Source organism: Ruditapes philippinarum, unplaced genomic scaffold, assembly GCF_026571515.1.
Source record: "Ruditapes philippinarum isolate M1 unplaced genomic scaffold, ASM2657151v2 ctg13792_1_1_1_1, whole genome shotgun sequence".
NCBI classification, from domain to species: Eukaryota; Metazoa; Mollusca; class Bivalvia; order Venerida; family Veneridae; genus Ruditapes; species Ruditapes philippinarum.
Genome location: NW_026860076.1, coordinates 1 through 15,726, shown reverse-complemented (window position 1 = coordinate 15,726; position 15,726 = coordinate 1). Strand labels below are relative to the sequence as shown.

General features: G+C 31.7%; 1 protein-coding gene across 1 annotated transcript; it reads left to right on the top strand.

Annotated features, from left to right (window-relative positions):
* Positions 1–207: 207 nt before the first annotated feature.
* On the top strand, positions 208–5,587 carry LOC132758772 (uncharacterized; the record flags this gene model as incomplete). Its single annotated transcript, XM_060750469.1, has 6 exons — positions 208–359; positions 993–1,084; positions 1,554–1,717; positions 2,741–2,869; positions 4,872–5,034; positions 5,243–5,587. Coding segments are annotated over exons 2-6 (838 nt in total), but the record flags the coding sequence as incomplete, so codon positions are not given.
* Positions 5,588–15,726: the final 10,139 nt, after the last annotated feature.

Here is a 15,726-nt window from a genome sequence, read left to right as displayed (position 1 = left end):
TATATTGTGTGCAAACTGTGTTTTATTTTTTTCCTATTTATGTGGTTTTTATGTGGAACCGTAAAACTTGTTTTTTTTATAATAATAATAATAATAATAATAATAATAATAATAATAATAATAATAATAATAATAAACAATTTGTAAAATAAATAAGATCAGCGTTTTCAAATTCATAGTACCTTAATGAATTAAACATTTATTAGTCTGTTGATTGCATGACTTTTATTGTGCTGAAATGTTTTCTTTCAGGGAAATACCTATTTCAAGTGTTTTGTTAGCGATGTTCCTGGGACTTTAGGGGACCCTTCAGCTTGTAACACAGAAACTACCACTCTTCCAGGAAAAGTATATCTAAGGTAAATTTGTCGCAAGCCTTATTTATATTATAATAAAAGTACCATTGTGTGATACTTTTCCTTGTTAACTTAATCAAACTGTTCATAAACTTGATGTAAGAAAATGGCAGATCTTCCATACTAATTTGTGGTCGTGTTATCAGAGATAATAAATATATATATTCTATCAAAACGACCGCACCATCAACTGAAACAGCATCACCATCTTTTAAAACCACTGCACTATTTATCAAAACCACAGAACAATCTCTAAAGGTATATAAAGCAATTGTATCCTAGATATGATCGCATGTCAGGTTCAACAAATGTGTCATGTTCGCAAATCTTTGAATAAGATTTCGTTAGGTCTCTTACAATTTTTTAAAATGCGCTTTTTAACATTTTTTGTTTTACCTTGACATTGCTCTATGAATAAGAGATCGTAAGATCACTTTAAAATCTTTAGAAATATGCTTCTTAACTTTTTTGTTCCACTTTGACCAGATGAAATATTCGCTGATCTTTGAATGAGAGATAGTAAGATCTGTTTAAATATCTTTGCTGTGTTATACGCTTCTGAACTATTTTGTTCAAACTTATTTTCGTAGAATACTGCAAACGAAATATATTTTGAAATGACCTATTTAATTGCAGGAGAACACGAGGTCGTTTTTTTACATTTGTATTGAATGAAACCATAACAGGCGACATGCAATTTCAGGTGTTTATATCGAGTATAGAAGCACGTAAGTAAACTTAATTCATAAAGCTAAATAGAATAAATTCGGAAGAATATTTTTTGCTTATGATTCACCAATTATAACTTCAACATTTTCGATATAAATAAGCATATTAACATTTAAACTTAAACATAGCAAAAGAAATCCATAAAATTGCTTAAGATAATTGTTGAAACTATTTTCTAATAATTTCATTAGTTGACATTTAAATATTCTAATATGGGAATGGATTATTTAATTTAGTTAAGTTTTATGAATATCAGTCTAGTTTAGTTCGATTGGTCCAGGGCTATAACCGTATTGAAACAATCTGGAATCCGTTCCTTGAACCAACCAGTACTGAGTATTTTCATTAATTATACAGTTTTTTTTTAATTTTACCGGTTGGAAACCTTTTTACGGTATGTTTTTTCTGTTTGAATATGTATTTGTTAGTGTAAGACTTGTAAGACAATTTCTAATGTTTTGTCTGTAGAAAATGGCGAGGCATGCTTTGAGAGTATTGAAATAGACGACAAACAGGTACCAAAAAGTCAGATCACTGTTTCCTCTGGAACAACAAATCAAATACAAACAAATACAAACACTATTGTGACAGGTTGGGTTCATGATGCTACAGATCCGAGACCTTGGATTTTGGTTTGTATAATTCATGTCAAGAAATATTCTATCATATAAGCAAAAACGAAAATGCGTTGAAGAATACTTTAAATGGAAAGAAATTATTTTTACGCATGTATTTATATAATGTTTTAACCTTTTCAAAATGGAAGCATCGAGATATTATAATCCCTGCTGCTTTATGACTGAAAAAATATCTTTAGTCTTATCTCCATACATATATGATTAATTTCTGATTAAAGATAATGATACATGAAAATTAAAGTTTCATCAATATGTACAAATGTAATCTATATGCCAGATATGCTATATGAATAACAGTAATCCATTTCTTTTTGGCAACTTGTTATTTCTATTAAATAGTTATTCCTTTACTATTTTCAACTTATTGTATTTGTAAAACTAGTCTTTCTGTAAAGTAAAAGGATAAAAAAAATTTAGTTATGCTAGCTTATATGTAAGGGAAATTTATGTATAAATGGTTATCTTATGTCACATAATTCAAAACTTACACCTATAATTATACTTTTCTTTCCGGTTTTGAAATAAAAGAAGTTTGAAAAATAATCGATGCAAATATCGCAAATATCTCTATATAGAAAAGAAAATCTGTTCCAACTTAAAAAATGTGATGGTTGTAAGTCAAATGAGCTGACTGAAGCGTGATGTGAATGAGATTTCAAAAAACGTCACAATTATTTAACCAAACTATATAAACAATTTAAAGTAGTTCATCGAAGTATGTTTTTAAAACGTAAGACAATAATAAAATATTGTTACGGTTGAATGTATACACACTTCATTACTGTTAGTACAGTCCCGGGCATCGCTTCTTCTGGCTCAGTTGTCTAGAATGTGTAAGCGATGGGTAACTGGTTTATACAGGCAATTAGTATTTTTCTGATGCACTAGCAACTTTCTTCTGCGATTAAAAAAATGCTCTTAAGAATATGAATTATTCAGATAACTAATTTGTAAATTAAAAACAATTCAGATACATTTCAACAAGTTTGGTATACATAATATCTAATATCAATTTAGATTGATTTAGTTGCTGCAACAACAATAGAAGGAGTTGGTGTTTACGTTTCCAAAGACTGTGACATGTGGACCACTTTCAGTTTATATTTCGGCAACAATAAGGATACATTACAGTTGTACAAGGATATGGTATACTCGTTTGTTTAAAGCTACGTTAAATAAATATGTAAAAATATTTTGCCGTCGGCCTAAAAATCCAACATTCTACCGTTTCATTAACCTGTTTAATAGAATGGTTGTAAATCTCATCAAATATTGTTCATATATTAGGATTTTAAACGGGAAGCCCCCACTACGGTAACACTAAAGTTCGTATACGAATTTTAACATGCAAATGATGACTATAATCAGCTCGTGTATGCGCTACGTCACAGTTTTAAAGTTGCTATCCGGAACACAGCAAATATGACATTTTCTTGTTCAAACACACTTTAACCGTTTTAGCTTAACGGTGCACTAAACATCGGGTTCAGTAAAAGTAATCATCTCGTAAAAAGATTAAATTTTGTATGAAAACACCCTTTACAATGCGGAAATATTCCGTTTAATTAGGACTGCTACTTATAGTCATGCTTGTTGATTCAATATTGATGTATTGATGATCCGAAGGCGGAGTTTCTTATGCAAACATAAATTGTACTTCCCATTTCACCACAATGAGGTTACCCATTGTTATGCTCATAAAACTCATTTTGGTTGTCTGAACACCAAAATATGACCTGGGGACGATATAAAACCCAATTTATTAATGAAACGTCGGTATTGAGTTTTTTTATGAATTTTTTTGAATGTAACTTTAAACATATAACAAAAAATATATACATTCATTTTAAAGAAACATGCCTCCCTTATCATGCTTACTCTCATGAAAAGAAACAAAATGTTTTTAAAAGAAAACCATTGTTAATTGTACTAAGGAAGAAATTTACACACTGCAAACGGCATTTCAAATCTACGACAAAAACCAAAATAAGGTCAAAATATGCAAAATAGCATTTACTGCGTCAGCCACGCAGTAAAATTATGGTGATAAATATTGCTTAAATGTATGTAACTTGAATTGTATATAGTTTGCTTTTCTTAAAATCTTAATACATTTTTCTCAAGGTTGATTCTCTTGACATATTTTAGAGGCATGCAGCTTTAATACATATAGTTTTAACTAATTCTTTATGTTGTTGTCTTTCAGATTACAATAATGATAGTGTTTATTTATTAATATTTTTATTAAAAGCTTTTCAAAAATTTACATTTTGTTCCAAATGCTGTATGACGCCTAAACGTGTATTTCACCTGAAAAATCACAAGTATTTCTACTAGTAAACTGTGAAATAGTTTAATAAAGGAACCTAGAAACAGATAGTTTTTCTTGTCAGAAATGTTAACGTTGCAATATATGTAATGTCTTGTTAACTACTATACTAGATACACCTATAAAAATTGCAACAGCACAACGTACCGCCAGAATTATGTAGAATGTTATGTTACGTCAAGTGTTTCACGTTTGCATCGTAAGTTAGTAACAGTTAGGTAACTTAAATTGCGATTGTGTCCATTGTTCTTTCGTTTGCTTGGCTATGTCCGCGGTTTAATGATAATTACTTAAACTATTTCCTTCCCGCGATAAACTGTTCCAGAAGTGTATCAAGGGTTAGTGATCAACGCCGTTAAAACGTACAATTTTACAAATAATTCTCATGTTACTGCATTTACAAATGTATTTTAAGAACGGTAAACGCGGTGTGTCCACGTTGACTTAATTCGTTTGTGTTAAAGTTGGTTAATCTACCCTCTCAAAGTTATAAATGTCAAAAACACTTCACTATCATACTGTATACATGTGTTAATGAATACAAGTATACCAAAGTATACGTTATTGCAGTTGTAAAATATTAAAACAGACACGCACACCCTTTAACTTTAGATTTAGCGATACTTTTATAGTTTAAGAAATTCTTATTGCAGTTTTGATGGTTTATCTCAGTATCTATATATTGTTTTTAAACGAATCAGCCATTTTGCATTATTAAAACTTAACCAATTGTCCATAAGGATATTGATATATCAATCGAACTCTAAGAATGAAACAAGAAAATGTGTAATCCCGTGTACTTGTGATTCATTATTTCAGGAATTTAAAATATTTCCACCAGAAAACTGGTGGAATATAGATCAAGTGTTCATTCTTCCGAGACCAATCAATGGGAGATACGCAAAATTCAAACATTCACTGGGAAAGCCAACAGGCAAATCCAGATGTCTTAATTTCAAAGTGTTCGGCTGTAAACTGACACGTAAGTTGACAATAAAGGCAGTTGCGTATTTGTTTGTTTCATTGTAACCATTGATGGATTGTAATGAAATGTCGAAAAGAGAAATAATGTACGTGTACCAATATGAAACATATTTATATACCTTTGAAATTTCCGAGTTTAATCGTGACGATATATAAAAAGATCACTTTTCTTAATTTACTCATATTTTATATCTCTCGTTTAACAGGTATAACTGACATTAACAGCAACAAATCATCTGAAATGATGCCTCTTGAACATGAATTGCTATCTGGAGACTCAACTGTCTTGGAAACAAGTCTGACGAGATGTCATGAACTTTGCAGTATTCAAAACAATTGCAGTGTTGCCAGTTATAATATATGGTCAACTATATATGTATATCTCGAACACCTTGAATCGTATGAAACAGATTATTATGACTATTATAACGAACCAATGTACATCGAACCTAGGGGACTTTGTAAGCACTACAAAAATAGTCCGATTGGATTATGGAAAAGTAAGAATATACCCGATGAATGGCATTGTTTTGCCAAACTACAAAACATTGGTATGTTAACATTTCTGAATATAGTATTTTGCTGGTGAGCTATATAATTAAGAGGAACAAGGATTCTGCTTAACTGCAGACTGATGTGACATACATAAATCAGCATGTAGTAACAGTGTTATAATAATCAGACCAATATTTTCAGAACCGAATTGTGTATATACTTTTTGAAATTATGGGTTAAATAATTCGAAAACTTACTCAAGTCGCTGTCAAATTTTACTTTACTTTTGATTGCTTGATTCGGCTTCTTTCCAGAATAATTTATAAAGAATAAATACTAAAACTAATATCCTCCATTAAATGTAATACATCGGGCCTGTACGCTGTTGCTAGAGTTGTCTTAAGTTTTTCATTATTATTAAATGGAATTCATGAGAAATCCTATCAGTAAGACATATCCTCATGAGGCCCATATAAGATTTAATTCAGGTAATGTATTTTTTTTAATATTTTAAACAGTACATATGATGTCGTTCCCGAGGGCTAAACACAAAGATGGATTGTATTTTGGTCACGTACAATACGTAGATACAGACTCCATTATTACATCCTTAAGTTACCCCTTCAGGACAATTTTGGACACTGATCTGCAATGGATTGTAAACTTCAAACCACACCAATTTGCTAAATTGATTTTCACAAACGTCTCTTTATCAGAGGTATACAATTTTTATATGAAATAAGGTGCTTTCTAAGATGCGGAAATTCCTTATCATTTAATTACAAGCAAACAGATTTCATATATAAACAAGATATTTTTTATGCCTCCGAAGGGTGGCATATTAAAATCGAACCGTCCGTCTGTCTGTCAGTCGGTCACACAATCTGTCAGTCCGTCCGTCTTTATACATATAGACGGTGGTGGTCGTGCCTGGTCTGAAACTTCAGTATGCATGAAAGGAATTAAATTTCCCTTTCATATATGAAATACTCATTGATGCATGATGTGTAGCGAACAAGACTCGGGTTCCTACGACTAAGGTCAAAATCACTGTGAGGGGTCAAACTTTGTCATTTTAATGTTATGTAGATATAGAAGGTGCTAGTCGTGTTTGCTCTGAAAATTCAGTATGCATGGAAGGATTGTAATTTCTTTTTCACATATGAACTAACCATAGATGTATGGTGTGTCGCAAACAAGTTTGGGGTTTCTACGACTAAGATCAAGGTCACTGTTGGGTTCAAACTTTGTCTTTTTTATGAAATATAAATATAGATGGTGGTGGTCGTGACTGCTCTTAAACTTCAGTATGCATGGAAGGATCGTAATTTTCTTTTACATATTAAATAACCATAGATATATGGTGTGTCGCAAACAAGACTCAGGTTTATACGACTCAGGTAAAGGTCCCTGTGGGGGTTCAAACTTTGTCATTATTTTGTTATATGATTATAGAAGGTGGTGGTTTTGTCCGATCTGAAACTTCAACATGCATGAAAGGATTTTATTTTTTCTTTCATATATCTAATAGCCATATATGTATGCACGCAAACAAGGATCGTCTTTCTACGACTAAGGTCAAGGTTACTCTGGGCGATTTTTCTTTGTCATTATTTATGTTATATAAATATAGATTGTGGTGGTCGTGTCCGCTCAGAAAGGTCAACATGCATGAAAGGATTTTATTTTTTTTCTTATATGAAATATGCATAGATGTATGGTGAGTCGCGAACAATACCTGGGTTTCTTTGACTAAGGTTAAGGTCACTCTGGTGGTTTAAATTTTGTCACTTTAGATTTTTATGCTATATAAATATAGAAGTTTGTGATTATGTTTGCTCTGAAACTTGGGTATGCATGAAAGGATTTAAATATTTCTTTCGCATATGAATTTATCATAGAGGTATGATGTGTGCAAACAAGACTCGGGGTTTCTACGACTAATGTCAAGGTCACTGTAGGGTTCAAACTCTGTCACAAGCATCCTAAAATCTAATTATGGCTCAAATATAAAACTATTCCAAGATTTACAAAATGTCGGCGCCAACTAACCGATGAATTTTCTCAAACATGTAAGACTAGGACATATATTTGTTATTGATTTTAATCTGATTTCAATTCAACTTATAAACACAAGAGCTCGTTTTAACGCAAATAATCACCTTAAATGTAATTTAAAGAAGAAATACTTATACTATTCGTTTAAAATTCAATGATTTCAATTGAAACATTATTTTTTGTGGTATGCAACTGAAAAGCTAAAAACAAATTGATTTTATATATACTCCCATTATTTTGTTTAACTGGAAACTTGTCCAATTTCAACCAAACTTGGCAGGATTGATCCTTGGGTGAAGGGCTTCCAAAGTTGTTCAAAGAATTACATTCCATGCAGAAATCTGGTTGCCATGGCAACCAAAAAGAATTATAAAAATAAATTTAAAAAATCTTCTTGTAAAGACCCAAAAGTGCTAGAGCTTAGATATTTTGCATAAGGCATTGTCTTGTAGACCTCTACCAAGATTGATCACATCATAACCCAGGGGTCAAAATCGGCCCCGCCCCGGGGGTCATTGATTTTCACTATATGTACATATAGTAAAAACTTAAAATACCTTCTTGTAAAGACCCAAAGGGCTTAGAGCTTACATATTTTGCATAAGGCATTGCCTGGTAGACCCTTACCACGATTGTCCAAATTATAGCCCTGGGGTCAAAATCGGCCCGCCCCGGGGGTCATATATTTTTACTATATGTACATATAGTAAAACTTAAAATACCTTCTTGTAAAGACCCAAAAGGCCTAGAGCTTAGATATTTTGCATAAGGCATTGTCTGGTAGACCTCTTCCCAAATTGTTCTAATTATAGCCCTGGGGTCAAAATCGACCCCGCCCCGGGGGTCATTGGTATTCCTTATATGTATATAGTAAAAACTTATAGTGAAAAAAATTCTTCAAGCAATTGACAATTGCTAGAGTTTAGATATTTTGCATGAAACATTGTGTAGTGAACCTCTATCAAGATTGTTCAAAATATAGCCCTGTGGTCAAAATTGCCCCCGGCCCGGGGGTCATTGATTTTCAATATATACATGTAGTAAAAATCAAAAAATCTTATTGTCTGAAGGTACAAGGCTTAGAGCTTTAATATTTGTTAAATGATATCATTTATAGGAACTCTACCAAAGTTGTTCAAATTTTGTCTCTAGGGTTAGAATTAGCCCCGCCCCGGGGGCCATAGGTTTTCCTTATATGTATATAGTTAAAAACTAAAAAAATCGTCTTCTCTAAATTTACAAAGGCTAGAGTTAAGATACATTGTATTTTGCATGAAACATTGTGTAGTGAACTTCTAGCAAGATTGTACAAATAAAAGCCCTGGGGTCAAAATTGGCCCCACCCCCAGGGGTCTTTGATTTTCACTTTGTACATATAGTAAAAAATTAAAAAACCTTCTTGTCTGAAGGTACCAGGCTTAGAGTTTTGATATTTGGTATATAATATCAGCTGAGGGTCCTCTACTAAAGTTGTTTTAATTATGTCCCTAGTGTTAAAATTGCCCTGCCACAGAGGCGAAAGCTTTCCTTACATGTATAAAGTAAAAACTTGATAGCTAGAGGTTAAATATATGGCATGAGACTTTGCGAAGGGAACCTCTACCAAGATTGTTCAAATTATAGCCCTGGGGTCAAAATTGGTTTAGCCCCGGGGGTCATAGATTTTCATTATGTACATATAGTAAAAAAAATGATTTGTGCATAATGACAATCTTCGATTGTATAGAAACAAAAATAAAATGTTCCTACACTACTATTTAGTGTTGTATTAATGTGGTGGCATAGCATTTTCTCAAATGCAATCTTGTTTTCCTAGTCTGATTCAGACTACTGTAGGAATAAAGCGTGATCAATATCTGATTATTCTAGTTCTCTGAGTATGATACTTTACTGGTTCAGTTACATTGGACATATCAGAATGGAAAGTATTTGCAGCTAGGAAATATGAAATTTTTCTCCCATTCATGCTTCTGATCGTTAGGCCAGACTTTAATCATTAAAGAAGTATATGTTAATTGTTCTTCGTACGGCTTTTATTGTTAAGCGTTTGTATGCAACTGCGTTATTTGAGATTAAATTAGGTCATCGCATTTGGGGAGATACATATCAATATGTTGAAACAGGCATTCTATCTAATCATTTAAGTCATGTAAACAAAAAATATTCTGCCCTTAGCCGACAGATAGATGACAAAAACAAGACCCAATTTGCTTCATGGAATCTATTTCGTAAGAACTGAAACAAAAGGGAAATTAATAAACTTATGTTGTTACATAATATGTTAAAGGTCTACATCTATTTTTTTACATTCGGTTTCTTCAAATTCTCATTTATGGCACAAATTTATTGTTAATTAACCTTAATAATAAGCTTAACATTCAAAGTAAGTCAAATACAGAATGATGAATTCGTAATTGTGATCATTTCTTATGTAAACTTTATATCCAACAAAATATATAAGAATTCCACTCACAGATGTATATAAATCAATATAAACATTACAAAAAGATTAAACAAAGTAAAAATGACCTACGTTATGCACTGACTAGCTTCTTATGACTTGACAAAGTTCTTCCTGTCATTTATTCTTTCATGTCTGTGAACAAAAAATATACTAATCAAATCTCAGTTTTGTAAATATACGAAAAATAATGATACTGAAAGTTAACAAAAAAAGGTTAAAAGATGGCCTTCTTAATCACATCAAACTACAACTTTGTACAACTAAAGTAGTAATAATTATCAGATTAATACAGAACTTATTTAGGCACATAACGCAACATAAAAATTTGGTGTTGTACAACCGATAAAAAGGTGGCATGTATATCCGGTAAAAGGGACGGCTAGTACGGCTTGAACACGCTATAATCTTTACAGACAAAAACTGATAAACCCAACTGATATGTAAATAATTAATACTCCAGAAAGTAGAATAATATTTATAAAATTCATATAAAAACAATAATAACTAGGAACTTACATTTTATAACGATGTATTGGAGAAAATAAGCTGAATTATTTTGCCGCTTAGTTTTAATGGAGATCATAATTTCTTAACAATGTGAGAATCAGTAATAATTTCGCTAAAAACTTGAACCGTTCCGATACAAAAAAAGAATAAATGTTTTGAAATTGCAGATCAGATACTGAAGAAAGGATTTGGTTAATATGTTGTCAATTTCTAAGAAATAGATATCAGCAAAAATCCCCTCATATTAATGATGTTAATGACATTGCTAGATTATCACTGCAAGTCTTTGCAACATGTTGGTTTAAAGACAAGGTTAAAATAGATTATCAAAAGTGTTCAAGCCCTTGTCAGCATTAATTAATTGACTAAATTATAATTTTGAGCAACTAAAAAGAAATGTGAAAATTAAGAAAATATCGTGGATGAATTTCTTTAAAGAAATATTATGATAATACTTTTTCGATTTTTATTGGAATTTGTGTGTGCTCCCAAGCAGGATTTTCATTTTGTTATTAGCAGACTCCTTAATTGGCTAAAACTTTTCTATAAATATCTCCCCTATTCCTCTGATAAACTCCCATTACAAATATATCATTTGATTGCTTAAATTTTTGCAAGATATTAATGTAGTTTCTATATTGCTATATAGAAATTGGTCAAAACCTGGTTTATTTTTTCAACGGATGTTTTTCTTACAAAGTGTTGTCTTTTAAAGAGAAAACATTTTCATTCAAATTTCCCTGAAAATAATTAAAATATTTTTAATTGCTGTTCATGAGTTGCTATGCATTATTTTTGCTTTAAGACTAGATTTTAAATTGTGCGCGACAGTTTGGGAGAAATATGTTTTTTCCAGCTACTTCTTATTGTGAATTAAGAGCCATTTAATTTTCTAGTACGGAAAATCGAATTTCTTGTTGGTTATAACGTAGGTATCAACACAATAAATTCACAAATTCAAAGAATATTGTTTTCATTCATTCATTGTGAAGTGATACAAGAATATATGGTTTGGTTTAATATTTTTTTTTGTTTATTTTTTTTTTGTTTTGTCGTTTTCAGTTTCCGGTTCTGCAACTTAAGACTCTTAAGTTCATTTAAAATTGTCTTATATTTCAACATATCCTGAAAATCACAGTGGCCATAGCTTTCGCAGAAGAGGTCCGTCTAACAGCTGCTTTGAAATATTCGTCGCAGAACAGGTGGATAAAATATGGCCGTTTGCTGCTGTCGGTAAGTTTATGACTGAATGTTACTTTGTGTTTTGACGTTTTACAGAACGAAACGAAATGAGACTGGAGCCAACACATGCACTCTGTACAGTGTAACGAGGGGACGCCATTTTGCCTAAAATTGGTAATAACACGTACAAACGTGTATAAAACGACCCGCTTTATACACCAGCATCACATCGTTTGTATGATACTCGCACAAAACACTCATATTTTGGAATTATTGAAAATTGTTATTGCCTTTTTAGCTCACCAGAGCACGAAGTATATAGTGATTGGGCTATGTCCCGCGTGTGTCGTCGTGCGTCGTGAGTAGTGCGTCGTAAACAATTGGGTTGTTTACACAGTTTTAATTGGATCATAATCAACCTTTGCCAGAGTGTTTATCTCAATGTAATACAGGCAAAGTTCGAATATGGGTCATCTTGGGTAAAACATTAGGTCACAGCATCTAAAAATAGAAAAAAGCTTCTTAACACTCCTAATATCCAAACTTAATCTAGAAATCATCAAAATAAACTTTCAGACCAATTTCCAGGATATTTGGATCAAAACTGTTTTGAACCAAATATCCTGGAAATTGGTCTGAAAAATTGTTTTCATGATTGCTATGTCAAGTTTGAATATGGATCACCTTGGGTCAAAATCTATGTCACACTGCCCAAATTTGGAAAAAAAGATTATTAATATTCTAATGGTAACATTTTTGACTCAATTGTCATCAACCTTGGTCAGGACACTTATCTTGTTATTTATTTGAAGACGTTCGAACATGGGTCATTTTTGATGTAAAACAAGGTCACAGGAGCCAAAATAGAAACATTTTGTGAACTCTCTGATGGCTACTGTTGTAATACAAATATCCTGGAAATTGGTCTACAGATTTCTTTAAATGATTTCTAGGTCAAGTTTAAATATGGGTCACCTTGGGTAAACAGCTAGGCAACACTGCTCAAATAAAGATAAACCTTGTTAACACTCTAGAGGTCACATATTTGACACAATTGTCATCAAAATTCGTCAGGATGCTTGTCTAAGACATTTCTCGAATGAGGTCATTGTGTCAAGGAAGCGATCTAGGGCCCTCTTGTTTATAAAAGAATTGACAAAATTGATTTTAACGCAGACGGTGGTGGATTCGACTGCAACGCAATACGGTGGCCCGAATAACATTAATGTCTACTGTGAGTGTTTAACTTGACATAACGCAGTTTTATATTGAGTACAACCCTTTTCTTTCTTTGACATCAAAGAAACGTCTTTATTTGGTGTTTGAAATAATATGATTATTAGAGTTCGCTCCAATTTCCTTCCATTGAAAATTTCCCTTGGCCGGTATTTTCATAGAATACTAGTAGTCCACGTTTAACCTTGGATTAAATCGACCTTAAATTCCAGCTTCAACAACAAATATATAAAAGAGATATTCATAAATATTAACAGAACATGCTTCTTGTATTACACTGTATTATGGTATCATTCCTCAAACACCAATTGATAAATGTATCAAAGTTCGGGGACCTTTTGTTGAAAATAATTCACAGTTAAATTGTATACCCACACTCCAAAGCATACCAAATGATTGGCTCGTTTTTGAGGTTTACATAATGTGACGACAAAGAAATGGATAACGATAGAAATATAATATGCAGATGCTCGTACATTGTTTAATTTTTGAAGTCTCAAATTGCAAAAACAGGGAACGTGTTTTTAATTTAATATTTTTATTTTTGCCTATGATACAAACGAGTTTTTATAGCCAGAATCGCAATGATATTCTAATAAACCGTTCGCATTACATGTATATATAGATATTTTGGTAAAGTTTACAGTCAAAATTAGAATTTGTATACTATAATGGTAAGATTTGATAAATATTACTACTTTATACAACCAACGAGCTCATTCAGCTCATTAAGAAATAGAAAATATACGAACATAATATTCTATTTATCACATTTCCAAATTAGTAAAGTTTAAAGTCAAAATTAAAATATTTATACTATAAAGGTAAGAATTTAGGAGTCATAGTTATAAATGTTCTTATTATCTTGAAAAAGTTGACCCCCCTGAAGCATTAAAACACCAAATTTACGTGTCAATTGCAAACTCGATTTGATTGAGTCTGTTCATGAGGGATAATGAAAAGGTGCAACATTTCATAAGAGAAAACTATTCACAAATCTCGTTTTAAGTTTATCTGCTCCTGAATATGACGGTTTTGTTTTGTTTTTTGTTGTTTTATTTCGAGAGAAGATACGAAAAGTAGATAAAATATATTATTTTTATCTTCATTAGCGACCTTCCTCCTTAATAATTGTAGTAAGTAAAGGGCAGATTTTTTCTTTTTTTCTTTAAATTGTTAAATTCATCGGAGAAAGATAGTTTAAAAAATGGTATATGGTTTCAAAATAGAATATTTTTAAAGAATTAAAAGTAACTCTAATGAAATTGAAAAACGTAGTTTAGGGAATTAAATGTGATTTTTTTAAATGTGCAAAAATAAATGGAAAAAGATAGCAAAAAGAAAAAGGAATTTTCAGACATACGTGCATCTGAGCTAACCCCAATTGATAATAAGTAAAAAAATGAATTGCACGTGCAGAAAAAGAGATTGGTGACCCCTAAGTTGTCCGCTTGAAATATTTCTGTAAAAAAAAAACAGTTATCATATTCTAACATAACGCCAAGTTTAAAGAATATATGTTGAACATCTTTAATTTTGCAAATATGTGTTTATAATTCTTCACGTTTGTTACGTCTATTTTCATTGGATATTTGTACAGTATTATGATATAAGTTAAAAAGGTTTTTGGCAAGTTGTATGGTGGTTTATTGCAAAGCCGTTAAGCTAGTGTTATATTGCAAACAACCGTTTATGTACGGCTATATAACCCGACATTTTTAATACAGCAAGCATCTTATTTTGGAGAAAAAAATCTTCATAAACTGACAACAGCCGTGTATATAATTAGTTATACAGATTTCTGACAAGTAATATGACCCTATATAATCGGCTGTTTGAAAATATAACCAGAGCCACTAGGCGAGGGTTATTTTGAAAACAACTGTTTATATACGGTCATATAACCTGTCAGGAATATTTAAAACAAATTTATAATACAGCAAACCTCCTTTTTGAGAAAAAGGTGAGATTTCTTAGAAAATTGACAGCTGTCGTGTATATAAAACTATATAAACGTCACGATTATTCAATGCAAAATGACGTTACAAACGTGCCGTATTAGACAAATCTATATAAATGTTACGATTATCTAATGAAAAGCGACGGTACAAACGCACTGCAGTATTTATCTATTATGTTTGTATATATGATTATGTCATTTTAAACATCAAATAAACAGGTTTCTTGATGTCAAAGAAAGAAAAGGATTATACTCTATTAAAAAAAACTGCATAATATTTCAAGTTAAAGCATCACAATATACATAAATGTTATCGGGCCAACCACACTACGTTGAAATCGAATCCACCGCCGTCTGAGAAACATATTTCCAAACATTCTAAAATAAGGTTGTTTTGTGCAAGTATGATATACATGATGTGATACTGGTGTTATAATGGTAGTTTTGTACACATTTATACGTGCTATTACCAAAATGTAGCAAAAGTATCAAACTGTACAGAAATGTTTGCATAAACGACAATGAATTGCATTGTGCGCGAGTAATAAGTTGGAAGAGCATATATGTCGGCTCAAGTCTCGCTAGTTTTTTTTTTCAGTAAAACGTCAAAACCGACAACAGCAACGGTCAAATTTTACCCACCAATTCGGGGACGAAAACCCTACCGCTCAATTCTGTTATTTCAGTTATTTACCCGCATGTCTATAGACTATTCCATTTTTCTCTTTCGTTTATGTAAACCTGTATCAAGTATTTGCAAAACTATTTAAGTCGCTTAAAGAGCTTTA